Here is a 14085-nt window from a genome sequence, read left to right as displayed (position 1 = left end):
TTTGCCCTTTGAAACCCAGGGTTGCGTTAGGTAATGCATTAAAAAATAGCCCAGTTTCAGGGGCCAGCGAGGGTGAGCTCGTCGAGGAAAGGGTCCCGGATTAGGGACCCTTCGAAGTGCTTCGGCGAAAAGTAGTCAAGTAGTCTTCGAAGTACGTTCACAGCAGTGCAAAGGGTTAATTAGGGGTGTACGAAATACTCCGCGCGACCTTCCTGACATGTTAAACTACGAATTATTGTCGATGCTATGTTTACGAACAGGCACGTAAATAGGGGCATAATGTCAGCCGCGATATTTTAACTGAACTCCTACTCCCCCTAAATTCCCACAGTGAGGTTTTTGGCGACCCATTTCTCTCCAAAGTTGCATTATCATTTACGATTTCGCACTTTTGATGGACCACAGTTGGAAGCGCTGATTTTTTAGCTACTTACGCCGGCGTAACTAGTTTTGTTGACAAATTTTTCGCCGTAGTTCGTATAAACGAATGCCATTTGCTCCTAGGGACCGAGCCGAGGTTCGTAAATTCAAAAAATTTCGTATAATCGAAACTTCGTTTAATCGAATAGCGCCATGTATTTAGCATAGGCTTTTCACCGGGACCGCAATATCACTTCGTATAATCGAAAACTTCGTAAAATCCTGCTTCGTAAAATCAAGAGTTTACTGTATGTATTCACATGCAACACCACAGATGATATGTAACCTAAAGAGAAACTTAAACTTGCATTCCTGAACAATATTTCCCATGGTTGAATGTCTCGGTCGAATTTTTAGCATATCTTTCACTAAGCCACAGGGTTCTTACTCTAGGGAAATTTTTTTGGCGATGCTAAATGTTTGCAGAGAAGATTTCTTGGACAACTTACTTTTACTGATACCACTACTTTTGTATAAAACGTGACCCGGGTTTCGATGAGTAATCATCATCTTCAGGTGTAAATTATGATATATTTATCTTATTATTGTTACCTAGTTACCTAGTGGAGGGAGAGACAAATTTTAAAATGGACGCCAGAATAGGGGAGAAGGATGGTTAAAAATTAGAGATGGGTCGAATAGCAGATTTCTTGAACTTGAATATCGAATTCGAATATTAAATCATTACTCGAATACCTCGAATACTAAATGATGAATGCGGGAAAGTTTGACTCGGTTGCCTATGCAGCAGGAAACACAAGATTTTGGGGAGTAATTTTGATTTCCTTTAAAGGATTGGAGCAGGAATTTAGCTGATTAATGGAATATTTTAATTTTATGGAAACAATGGGGTATATAGTTGATTCAACTAACATCTCTTTCAAGTATTCTAAGGGGACAGTCCACCTCGTGAAAAATGATTGCTTTTTCTCGGCATTTACACTGCTACGATGGATTTCTGTCTGATGTATACATTCTTATCTACCAAACGCCATTTCAGCGGCACGCCCATCTGATACTCGGCCTTATCCAACTTCTTATTTTCAACAGGTAGCTCGCTTTACCCCCACTCCTGCTGTCAAGGGCTAGTCGACAAGCTGAGGCGCTTTGCAAAATACACGGGCTTCTCCACCGGATTTTCTTCAATTATTTTCAGTCCATCTTTGGAAGCTCTCACGAGATAAGAAGATGAATTCGAATTGCTATCAGGGAGAAACCAAATATCCTGAGAAAATATCCCTTCGTCTGTGACTGTAACAATAGAGATTTATAGCATAACTCATAAATTGTAACTTTATATATGTTTTCGGAAAAGAATACCGCATCAACTTCCGAGAAGCTCTGCTGCTCATATCGAGTCTCACCAGAATGCTAAGTCTCTGTCGTATTTTGACATTTATTTCCTTGCGTAAAATGCTTAATAAAGTCAGAAATGCTTAGTGTTTGGTCTTATTCTTTTATGCACTTTAAATTATGCACACATTACTAATATTTCAATCCAATAAAGGTGTAATATCAATTGCTGAAAGTCATTGGTCATTGTTAGACACCTTTTGGGCTAATACGTGATTCATGCAGCAGTTGACCTCCAGAAATGGGGAACTTAGAAGCAGGTAGGCTGAAAAAGGTCTGTGGGGGAGAAAGAGGAAATGGTGAAACACGATTCTATTACTCTCCTGTAACTTGATATTTTCTTGTGAAGCTTTTCATTTATGGTCTTCATAATACAAACCCTGCGTGAGCTGGGACCTTTTCATCTTTTGTTTGATTTCAGAGAAGAAAGCGTCGGAGGCCGAGGGCTGATGGATTTAGGGGGGTTAGTGGATTTTGGGAATTGTGCTACGTAGTTGGTATCCCACAGCACTGAGGTTCTCCTGGTGGGGGAAACTGGGGATTTTCGGATTTTTTCACCCAATCATTTTCGGTTCCCCGCGTTGATCTCTTTTCACAGCTCTAATCCGTGAATTTGATGTAGTTCGTCAACTAGCCTATAACGGCGCTGCATGCACTAAACGACCAGGGTTCTTTACAATTTTCTGAGTCAAATACCAACGACACTGTGCGACAGTGTACAGCGCGAAATTCAAAGTATTCGAGAGCGTACCTTTAGTGTAATTATTCGAGACCTTGAATATGGAATACTTTCTAGTATTCGAGGTATTCGAGCATTTGCGGATACTATTCGCCCGTCTCTAGTGAAGATATTCGTTTATCAGAGTGCTGTCCTGACTTTCAATAATTTTTCAATTTTACAACTGCGCTCCTGGGTCGAATTCATGGCGGTTGTTGAATAATTTTAAAACATTCATTTTAAAATTGCTCCTATGGCAGTTGCATATTGAAAGTTTAGCAAAATTACTTTAATCATCTTTGTTATATTTGTTAGAACTTAATTGTTCTTCCATCCTGACTTTGAAGCCTCTTCCTGTCTGCCCCACGTAGACACCATTGCAACCGCTGCATTTCAACGAATACTCTCCACATCTCTTTAATTGGTCTATCGGGTCCATACATTTTACAAGCAGTCATCTCAGAGTGCCATTAGTTTTAAAATCCAATTGGAATTTGTTTTTCGGTAAATGATGAGCAATTTTCGTAGGAAGTGCATCGAGGTTCGTGGCTGTGCACCACTGCTTCATTTTATTCTCGTCCACTGAAAACATTTGGTCAATAGCCAATCTTCTCTGTTTTTAAATATCAATTTGTCTATTAAATTTTGGAAATAACCGTTGGCTGAAGCAATTTTTTTAATAGTGATGCTTTCTTTCCTAAAGTCCTCTTTTAATAGTGGGATGCTTAACAAGCAAATAATCGTTGAATGAAAAGCGTTAAGTTTGTGTGAGTAATGGTGTCTTGAACATGCTGGGATGACGTGATCGGTATAACTATGACAGGGTTTCCAAAAAATGGAGAAGAAATGCTGGTATTTATCGAAATTGATTGTAAGATCCAGATAATTTAAGCAATGGTTGATGTCTCTTTCACAGGTAAATGAAATCGTAGGATGGATATCATTCAGAAAACTCAAGAACATATCCAGTTGCGGATCAGTTCCTTTCCAAAGCCCCACTATATTGTCAACATACCTGTACCATTATACCACAGAATTTAGTAGGCTGTGTCCTGAGATAAAATTTTTTCCTTCCAAATGACCAACAAAAACATCTGCCAACAGCGGAGAAAGAGGTGAGCCCATAGCGAGGCCACTACTTTGTTTATAAAATTTACAGTCGAACTTGAAATATTTGTGCCATGCATATTTGGAGAGGGGTGGATAATTCATCCTTTGCCTTTTCTGTGATCTTGGAGATCTGCCCCCAGGAGATCGATTGCTAGGCCGGTTGCTTCCTCCGGTGGCACACGCGTGAAAAGATGGACAATATCAAAGGATACTAGTCTTGAGTTCTTTGGAGGTATGATGTCTTTAATTTTGTCCACAAGAGCAAGCAAATTTTTGATACCATGCTTGAGACTTGAATGCAGAGTGCTACGAGATCAGTCGAGTCAAGGCGTGGCCTAATTTGTGCACTGGTGTGCTTATACTCGACACCACTGGTCTGATTGGTACCTCTGATTTGTGAATTTTAATGAGCCCATAAAGCCTAGGAGGAATAGGGTTTTTAGTTAACAAGAAATGCTTATCTTTGGGTTGAAAAAGTTCTTTTGAGCTTCCCACAGCATCTCTCATAGCTTTTTTGGAACTTCTGCTTGGGGTCTTTCTCCAACAGTGACTAATTTGATTTGTGAATAAATTCATAGCATTTCTTAATATAATCCTCCCACTTCAAAATCACCTGGCAATTTGCTTTAGCAGCTTTCTGAATCACCAAATCTTCAGCCAGTAGCTGTCATTGAATTGATCCAACTCTTTTTTTTGCTAGAGATAAGTATTCCGCATTTCATGATTCCGGGTTGACCATCATTTACTATAATTACAATTAATATCTAATAAACAGCATCCTTAATTATTGAAAAAATATTATTCTTTATTAGCTTCACTGTACAGTGTAATGTGTACACGCATGCACGTGACTAAAATCGACACGCGTGCAGCAATCTTCTCTTAGAACAGTTCTCTGAAAAGTCAGATAAGTGAGGTATTTTATATCATGGGACTGGAAAAATGTTTCATAACTGAGGTCGTCTTATGAATGAAAAGTTTTATAACCGAGGTTGGAAATACATGGGTTCATATGGGGTTATTCATGGGACCAAAAAAAATCAATGTATGAGTGAAGTCATCGTATAACTGAGTGTCGCATATCTGAGGTTCTACTGTATTAAAATGTGTATGACAATCAAAATAGCATTCCTTTCATTGAATGTACCCTGAACAAACTTGAATATTTACTTAATTTTATAGCAGGCATTTAAAACGCATTAAGATCCTAAAATATCCGAAGATCCGACACCTGAAATCATAGGTCTGATGCGGATCTGGAACCCGTCCCTATTCATAACCTTAAAAAATGTATGCCCACTATTTAATATTATCTCATCAACTTTAATGAATGACCACGGTACTTTTGCGACAATGTTAGCATTTGAGTTTGTTTATTGTTGATTATTGAATATTGCATTGATGTCTTATGAATTTGAATTGACTGTTTATATGCTATTTGTAGCTATGAAAAGGCGAGCAGATAGGAGGGAGGAGTGGAGAGCTGTGTCAAACCAATATTAGGATTGTTGACTGATGATGATGATGTTGATATGCTGTGGTGGATTATTGCTGCGACTAATGTGGCCCCTTGCCCTGCATGCTAAGGGCACCTTGGGGTGCTCGTCAGTGACAGAACCCAATTACAGATAAATTAGAACAAAAATTATATCCTCGATATAAATTTGGCAACTCCATGTTTCAGATACAGTGCAACCTCGATATAACGACACCCCACGGTGCACTAATTAACACTCGCTATAGCGAATTGTCGCTTTACCGGAGGTGGAGCAGATAATAGCCAATATACCTGTTGCGAACAGATACACAGGAACAGGAGTGGTGCGGCGACAGATAAACATCTATCCGATAAACGTAATCATAAATCCAGAATAAAGGCGATGTTTTTTTGCATCACTAAATTTCCTTACTCAAATAACGACCAACTATTCAAACAATTTATAAGCGCCGCACTGAATAAAAATCATGCAAAGCATTGTTTCGTCAATCATTATATTTATCGAACGACAGTTTACCACATAAATTTGAGACTGAGCACTCCATTAATTTCATTTCTAAACAGATCGCTAGCAATTACAGAGGTTAAGGAGTCTTGATGAAAGTCTTCCGGCGGTGAAACCCTCGCTATGGCGAGAGCCAACACCGAAAGGGTCTCGTAAAAACAAATTTTTTAACACTCCTATTATAGGGTCAATTGACGGTGCATCGGCTATCTCTCGTAATAGCGGGGGTGTCGCTATAGCCCGTACTCGCTTTAACGAGGTTCCACTGTAGTTGTTTCATGATGATACTAAAAAATTGTAAACTCCATTTCACCCTCACATGATGTCCTCCAAAAGCCACTTTGGCGAAATATTTCTATCCTTATGATATGAATAATGAGAAACATCATATCTTGTCCATGATGCTTTCAAAGGTCCTGTTTCCCTAGCCTTGTTTCCAGACCTGATACTGTCAAAGTAGTAAACATCTTGACTTTTATGAGCATGAAAAAATTTAAATGTGATGAGTAAAATGGAAATCAGAAAGTTAAAGCCATGCATTCCAAGACAGCACTAGTTCTTACAGCAAATTATTGAAACAAACCACTTCCTTGGCACATATTCAAAGCTATCAAAGTCATTTCTTAAAGGTTTCCGTATGATTGAATGTGTTACAATATTTAATATTCACCTATGAATTAAAAGTGGAGGCAATGGCCAATATATTATCCCCAGAGTTACGGAAGAGCCCAAATTTCTGCCAATTGGACTTTTTCCATTTTGGGAGGTGTGGCTTCAATTCTGAAAGAATATGATTCAGTGTAATGGATAATAAAATTACTAATGGGAAATATTGTTGCTAAGAACCAGATGTTCTGCCAATTAGGATCACTCAAATGGATCCGGTGTTATTTTGTTCTGTACTTTTACATACTATTCTTTTACAGTGAAGAATGTGCTGCTTTGGATTTAGATGGTCAAGGTGGAAGGACATTCTTGCGTGTTTTACTTCATCTGACGATGCATGATTATCCACCTCTCGTGTCAGGAGCTCTACACTTATTGTTCCGTCATTTTAGTCAACGTCAGGAAGTCCTCCAGGCATTCAAGCAGGTATATAATATCCAACTACTTATATTTATTGTTTGTGTGTTATTGCATGAGTACTTTGTCCTTGTATACTCAAGGTTTATTATTTCAACAGGTGCAGTTACTCGTGTCTGACAGTGATGTTGAATCATACAAACAAATCAAAGCAGATTTGGATGTTCTCAGGCAATCAGTTGAGAAATCAGAACTCTGGGTGTACAAGTCGAAGAGTTCAGAGGAGCATGGCAAGAAGAAGAAGAGCAAGGACGATGGCGACGACGACACTCGAGAGAGGAGCGATCCTCCAAAGAAAACTCCTCCGAGTTTAGGCTCTACTGACAAGCAAGGGTCTGCCATTGATTTGGATATTGGCCCTCCCCTGCATGCTGAGCAAGCTGAGGAGTATAAGAAGATTCAGTTGGTGAGCACTCTTTTTTGCGATTTGAACAATGGGCTTATATGTATGTTATATATTATATGTTGTCGCAAGATTTTCATGGAACTGGAGAACAGTTCACAAAAACAGACTTAGTGGTAAAAAATAACACTTATTTTGAGGTGGGACCTAAACCTGTGAGCTTCTGCAAAGTCTGCTTCTGAAAGTACATCATATTACATAGTTTCCTGTGCTAAAATTGTTAATGAAATTCAAATGCTTTTTACCATGTAATTGATTGTCCATTATCTAGTTTGTTGTTCTATGAATACTGGATAGTCCAGTTGTGAACATTGTTTCATCAATCCTTCAAAGTCTTTCCTGGATCATGTAGATCTAATGAGATTTGTGAAAAATAGCAAAACCCCAGTATCTGATACCCAAATCAACTGATAGTGGACAGCGGAAACTAAAAACTATCGTTAAGGGTGCATATGGTAGATATGCCATTATTTGGGCTAGGTTATGATTTTTCGGTGATGTAATGTCTAGATGATTATAGGATGTCTTGTGAAAGAATAAACAGTACACTCTTGATTATATGGGCTAATGATGGGGAGAGGCGGCACGAATAATCGGAAAACACGGATAACCCAAACTTTCACTTTAATGTCTTGTAATGTTCATAATTTACGTAAAACAAACAATGCATAACAGTGGAACCCTGATCTATCGTTTCCGCATTGATTGTTTTCCCACATTCATCGTTCGCCATTCCTGGTCCCAAATAAAGTTCCAAAAAGGCAATCTAATTTTTTCCCGTATCCATCGTTCCCTGAAGTATAATTTTCCTACATTGATCGTTTGAAGATCGCAGTCCAGTCATATAATTTTCCCGCATCCATCGTTTGAGGAAAATGAGACATAGTGTTTACAATGTTTTGTTTGTGGCTAATAACGACAGACATAGTTTTCTAATCTTCCCCAGGAGATTGAAATACCATAGGGAGAAGCTGAGTGCCATGGGATTGTTACATTAGCGCATTTCCCAAGATCCGCTATTCCCCTCCATTCAGCACTCGCCTCCCCCTTTGATGCTTTCCTCTTCTTTGAAATGAAAAAAAAGGTCCCTACTCGCTCAGGGATCATATTATAAAGACCTTAGCTTCGAAAGAAAATATTAAGCTACACGAGAACAATAGAAACGTATTTCACTCCTCTCCGATTCTCTCCCACTGAATTTTCAGCCTATGAATCACGTATTAGCCCAAAAGGTGTCAAACTATGAATAGCGGCAATTGGAATTATACTGTTATTAGATTGAAATATTAGTAATGTGCATGTAATTCAAGAAAGAACGATATCAAACACAACGTATTTATAACGTTGTTTAAGTATTTTAAGCAAGGAAATAGTTGGAATAATATGATGGTGATTTCTGGCGAATCTCGATATCCTCACAGCTGATTGTGAGCTTCTTGGCAGTTGAAGCAGCATTTTTTCGAAAAAAGGGCATCAGATTACAATGTACGAGTTACGATACAAGTCTCACTTGTCAGAGTTGCTAACGAAGCGATGTCTTCTCAGGATATTTTGTTTCTCCCTACTAGCAATCTGAATTCACCTGCTCATCTAGAGCTACGCTACTTATTGTTAGAAATGAGTGGTAAGTTGCCTTCTTTAAAGGACAAAATATTTCATTGCACAGTCATATGGTCGTGCTTCACCCTCTCCAGTAAGCTCTGCTTACGCCATATGTGATAGCATTAGTGCCAAACTTCACCTCATACAAGTAGTTCCGTACTTTCCAGGGTCAGTTGACTTAAAACCAGTGAGTGTTTTCCGTGTGGGTTCAATAGTCCGGTTTCATTTTTATTAGTTTTATTTTTATTCATCTTCGGACCATGGCCCTTCTAAAGAAACAAGTGAGAACTTTAAAAGATGAACTACAAATAATTGAAGATGAAGAAAAGAAACCGGGCTAGAAGCGTGCGAATATTACGGAACACCTCGGGTTGTCCTCTAGCACATGATGGCAGGGGTGGGGGTAGGGCGAGATATCCAGTGAAAACAAGAAGTGGATGAAGCTGAGGGTCAGGTGGGCATGCCGGTGATGATTAACACAACATTGTTAATGCTTTACACATTGCCTCAATCATATTAAAAATTTATTCATTAGAAAGTAACATTTCAAATAATAAACTATTTTTGGCCTTTTTGATCCATCTCACAACCAATCACTGCATCGGCGAAAGCCGTTGTTTTAGGCATAACATGCACATTGCTCTCGTAAATACATGTACTTGAAATTTCATTTGATGGATAAGAATTTTTAAATCAGACAAATCCATTATAGCAGTAAAAATGCCGAATGAAGTGCAAAATTTTTTTTAGCAAGGTGGCATGTCCCTTTAGGATATTTGAAAGAGATATTAGTCGAATCAACAATAAGACCTAAGTGTTTCTATGAAGTAATAATATTCCTGTAATCAGCTAAAATCTTGTTTGAATCTATTAATGAATATCATAATTTGCAAAAAAATCCAGCATTTCCTGGGACATAGGCAACCTGGTCAAACATTTCCGCATTGACCGTTTTCCCGCATTCATTGTTTTTTTCTTCTATCCACCAGAAAAACAATAGATTGAGGTTCCACTGTATTATATATGCCGTTATTCTGTTATTTTAGAGTGCTTCCCAGACTAATTGAGAGCTATCTTCGCCAGTTCGTGATCTTTTTAGCGGCGATAACATGGTTTTACTTGTATTATTAATGCTCCATGTAAGGGCTGATTTCGTAAACCACACATGCATGGGTGTGTGATCATAGATGCAGAAAAGTGGTTTGCATGAATGCTTCAAAACCACTCCTCGATGTCGGAAACTACACTGCTAGGCACTACACCACGTAGTCGCGTCTTGCACAAGTTGCCCGGGTTGCAACTGCTGCGGAACGTGTATCCGTGATCACGGAGCACAGTTGTGCATTGCGAGGCTTGGAAAATATGAGCACGGTGCTCCTGTGAATGCAGCTAGTGTACGATGCTTCCGATTGACGAAGGGGATTCTAACAGAAATAGCAATCCCGGTGTAGATTAGCATTAATCCAGTAATTCCAGTGATTTTATGTCCGATTTTATTTTTTTATAAACGTTGTGGAAAATATTGAGTGATAGTGAAAGTAATGCACAGATTATCCACAAAATGGATATACCGCAGCCAGATAATCAGGAATCTGCTGTATGTGTCACAGAAAAATTATACAAGTATGCAGTATTAGAATTTATTACAAATATCTTTCATGCTGAGAGACTGGTCTGATTTTTTTGGGGGGTGAGGGCGGAAGGCATGTGACTTCCCTGAAAACCAACCAAAATGCGAGGTGGAGCCTAGCCTCTGGGAAATTCAGTCGCTTGCAGACCTCCGTGGTGTACATTTTGTGAGTAAGTTAGCTGTTACCAAACGTCCATTGCCTTCGTTCGCTTGTTTTAATATGGTGATATTTTCTTGCCCATTTCCCTATCTAACCTTACGCATAGGGAGGACTTGTAAAAGAAACTCTGTTGCCTTGCAGTAGTAGTTAGGAATGAATGCGGCTTGATGTTTGAAAACGTTTTAATCAGATTGTTTCACAGGGAATGGGTTTCATTTTTTGACTTGAGAATTTTGACCAATGAGCGTTTTGGTAAATGAAAGCATCTCACTTCGTAACTTTGTCAAAATTTGAGCTCAAACCCCGTGCACTCCAACCGCCCACCTTTCTTTTTGGTTCACTGTATAATGCACTCCCAACATTGTATTCGCTAAGTCCCATGAAAATGGCATAATGTGATGAAACTGTTCAGGAGACAAAAATGGGGAGAGGGAAGTTGATGGTTTGAGGCGTCACTTTGTGGAATTTACTCATGATGAATGAAAATTGAACTTTGTCTCTGACTTGACTCTGTTAATGTCCTATTGTATTCTTCCCTCTCTCCCCTATCTCTCACTCCTTTGCCCACCTTTCACTGCAATTAGTCAGCTTGGGTGCGTCGACCCTACCTACCTCCCCATCCTCTAACATCCCCTTGGCTTTTACAACCAGGGGAAGACCCAACCCCTCCCCCTCCTCCCTCCCAACCTCCCCCTACCTCTTAACTCCCCCCCCCATTACTGCTGGTTTATATGGTCAGGTATTTAAGACGATCTATCAATGTATTCCTTGCCTGAGGATTACGCTGTGTGTCGAAACCGTGGTCGTGATTGAATAAATATATATGTGTAAAAACAAAGTTCAATTTTCATTCATCATGGGGAGAGGGAGTCAGTTTGCTCCATCCTCTTTGGTTGGCCTCGCTAGCAGGCTACATCTTACACATGGTAACTTACAGTCCTGCCCACGAGAGTTGTCCAATGGCAGCGCAAAAGGAGGGGTGGAGAACCCCGTGCCAGCACGGTTTGCAGCCAATCACTGTCCCCCAAATGCACCTCACACCCTCGCCTAGTCATACAACATTGTCACATGCATACAAAGCACCGAAGCAAGCCTGAATCACCATGACAAGGGATTCTTCCTTTGGGTCCTTCAAGCTCATCTTCCTTTCGGCTCCTTTCTTCACAGAATGTTAAAATGCTCTCATACAATGCAAATTCGAATAGTGCAAAGACTCCAAGGAACGCATCTCTTGCGCCAAGCGAGGCATGGGTGTACTAGAACAAACAAGCAGGTAAACTTAAGTAAGGTTTTATGAAGGTGATTTAAGTGGAAATAACAAGCCTTGTGTATCCTTGCATTAAAATATAATAATCCTGGTGTGTTTGCGTCCTATTTTATTTTTTATAAACAACACGGAAAAGATCGGAGGAGGGTGAAAATATTATATGGATAATCCCCACCCAGGTAATTGGGAGTTTATGGTACTATGTAATAGTGGAATTACTTTTCCGGCTTTTTTTGCTTCTTCTTACTGAACAAATTTTTGTCAATATATGGCCGCTCATTAATAATTTTATTTTCTTTTTAGATTTTGATTAGAATGAATAAACTATGCACTCAGCCTGGAGCAGGGGGGACTGTCAAACCTCGGAAGCATGAGCAAAGGCTGTTAAGAAATGTTGGTGTTCACACAGTTGTGCTCGACCTCTTGCAAATCCCATATGATAAAAAAGAAGATGTTCGAATGAATGAATTGATGAGACTAGCCCATGAGTTTCTACAGAACTTTTGTCTTGGCAATCAGCAAAATCAGGCTCTCCTTCATAAACAGCTAGATTTATTTCTCAATCCAGGAGTAAGTACATCTCATGACTGACATTGTTGAAAATGTTTGGAAACATCGAATCTATTTTATATCAATGGGCATTTTGAATTTTTTTTCAGATCAGGGAAGCACAAACTGTTTGCAGTATTTTTCAAGATAACTCAACTCTTTGCAATGAAGTCAATGAAAAAGTAATCCAGCATTTTGTACATTGCATTGAAACCCATGGGCGACATGTTCAGTATTTGAAATTCCTCCAGACAATAGTTAAGGCTGAAAATCAGTTCATTAGGAAGTGCCAAGATATGGTCATGCAAGAGGTAAGAACTTGGTTTTATTACCTATAAGTATTTTATTTTGTTGTAACAAGGAGATAGGACTCATAAATGGTAGGAAAAAGCTGTGAATCTCTTAAGCCTGATTATCATGGTCATTTTTTCCAACCCTTTTTAGTCATAGCTTCAAAGCTCAATTGATCGCTTTCAAATGAATATGAACATTGACTCTTTCCGAGATGGTTCCAGTGGTCCCTTTTTCACAGTTGTGCACATCCCATTTTCTATCCCTGATGGTTTCATTTACCAATCAGAGTGGAGAATTCTCTGTAGGTGATTGTAATACCATGTGTTGATTAAATGGAATGCAAGTTTTTGAAGCAGGAGGAATTTATGCTTAAATTGACAGAAATAAATTGTTGTTAAGGGATGACAAAAATGGGTATGTAATCCATAAAGTATTAGCTGTAGCTATCATTGTCATGTAGTCATGAAAAGCTAACTTTGGAGATGTTGTTGAAAGGGACAGAAAAATTATCTTTATGGTTTAGAATTTGTGGTCATGAAAAGTGAGTGAATAATTTGTTTGATTTTGGCCCTTTGCTTTTAGCTCGTCAATGCTGGTGAGGATGTTCTCGTCTTTTACAATGATAAAGCATCGTTTAATCATTTTGTAGAAATGATGCGATCAGAAAGACACAGGATGGATGAAAGCAGTGCTTTAAGGTAATATTTATTTTTATCAATTGGTGGAAATTGCAATGCTCCTTTCGACCTCTAAAAAAAGTATATTTCAGGTATCATGTTGAGCTGGTCAAGCTTTTGGCATGTTGTACTATGGGTAAAAATGTGTACACTGAGATAAAATGCCACAGTTTACTCCCACTTGATGATATTGTTGCTATGGTTTCTCACCAGGATTGCATTCCTGAAGTAAGTTTTGAAAAGTTGAAAATAATGATCTCAGTGATTTCACCTCAGTGAATTCATTATTCATTCTATATTGATATGCCTCCATTTTTGTATCAGGTCAAAGAAGCATATATCAATTTCCTCAATCACTGCTACATTGATACTGAAGTAGAAATGAAGGAAATATACACATCCAATCACATGTGGAGTTTGTTTGAGAAGAGCTTTTTGGTTGACATGGGGGTTGTAGCAAATGCAACCCATGACCGCAAGCATGCTGATTTAGCCTTGGAGAATTATGTCACAAACTGTGTGATGAACATCATAAACACCTTCTTCAACAGCCCATTTTCAGATCAAAGTACAACTGTTCAGGTACTGTGAAGTGATTTCTTGTATATTTGAACGTTAATTTCTTGGTCTGACCAAAGTTATTTTCCTTATGCATGAGTATCAGCCCTAAACTACTAAATCTTGGGCATTACATTGGAGTTAACATTTTTTCATAATATGTAGTGATAATATGATGTATAGCCTAATTATTAATCTTCTGGAATAAGAAATGAGAATTAGTAAGCCCTGAGTAAGAATGGGTTTTGGCTGTTTGTA

The 14085-nt window shown here is 38.8% G+C and overlaps 1 protein-coding gene across 7 annotated transcripts in view; it reads left to right on the top strand.

Moving 5' to 3' along the window:
* The window catches only part of LOC124171669 (inositol 1,4,5-trisphosphate receptor), a 232913-nt gene that overhangs the window by 145490 nt on the left and 73338 nt on the right, over nucleotides 1–14085 (top strand). For all 7 annotated transcript variants that reach the window (XM_046550907.1, XM_046550904.1, XM_046550905.1 and 4 more), the window contains 7 exons: nucleotides 6531–6696; nucleotides 6788–7093; nucleotides 12053–12319; nucleotides 12409–12609; nucleotides 13175–13290; nucleotides 13362–13497; nucleotides 13594–13851. In XM_046550907.1, coding sequence (XP_046406863.1) covers nucleotides 6531–6696; nucleotides 6788–7093; nucleotides 12053–12319; nucleotides 12409–12609; nucleotides 13175–13290; nucleotides 13362–13497; nucleotides 13594–13851 — 1450 coding nt within the window. The remainder of the gene's footprint in view (nucleotides 1–6530; nucleotides 6697–6787; nucleotides 7094–12052; nucleotides 12320–12408; nucleotides 12610–13174; nucleotides 13291–13361; nucleotides 13498–13593; nucleotides 13852–14085) is intronic.

The sequence above is a fragment of the Ischnura elegans genome, chromosome X (genome assembly GCF_921293095.1).
Source record: "Ischnura elegans chromosome X, ioIscEleg1.1, whole genome shotgun sequence".
Lineage (NCBI taxonomy): Eukaryota > Metazoa > Arthropoda > Insecta > Odonata > Coenagrionidae > Ischnura > Ischnura elegans.
Note: the sequence above shows the minus strand (reverse complement) of the source record. Positions and strands in the feature narration are given on the sequence as shown.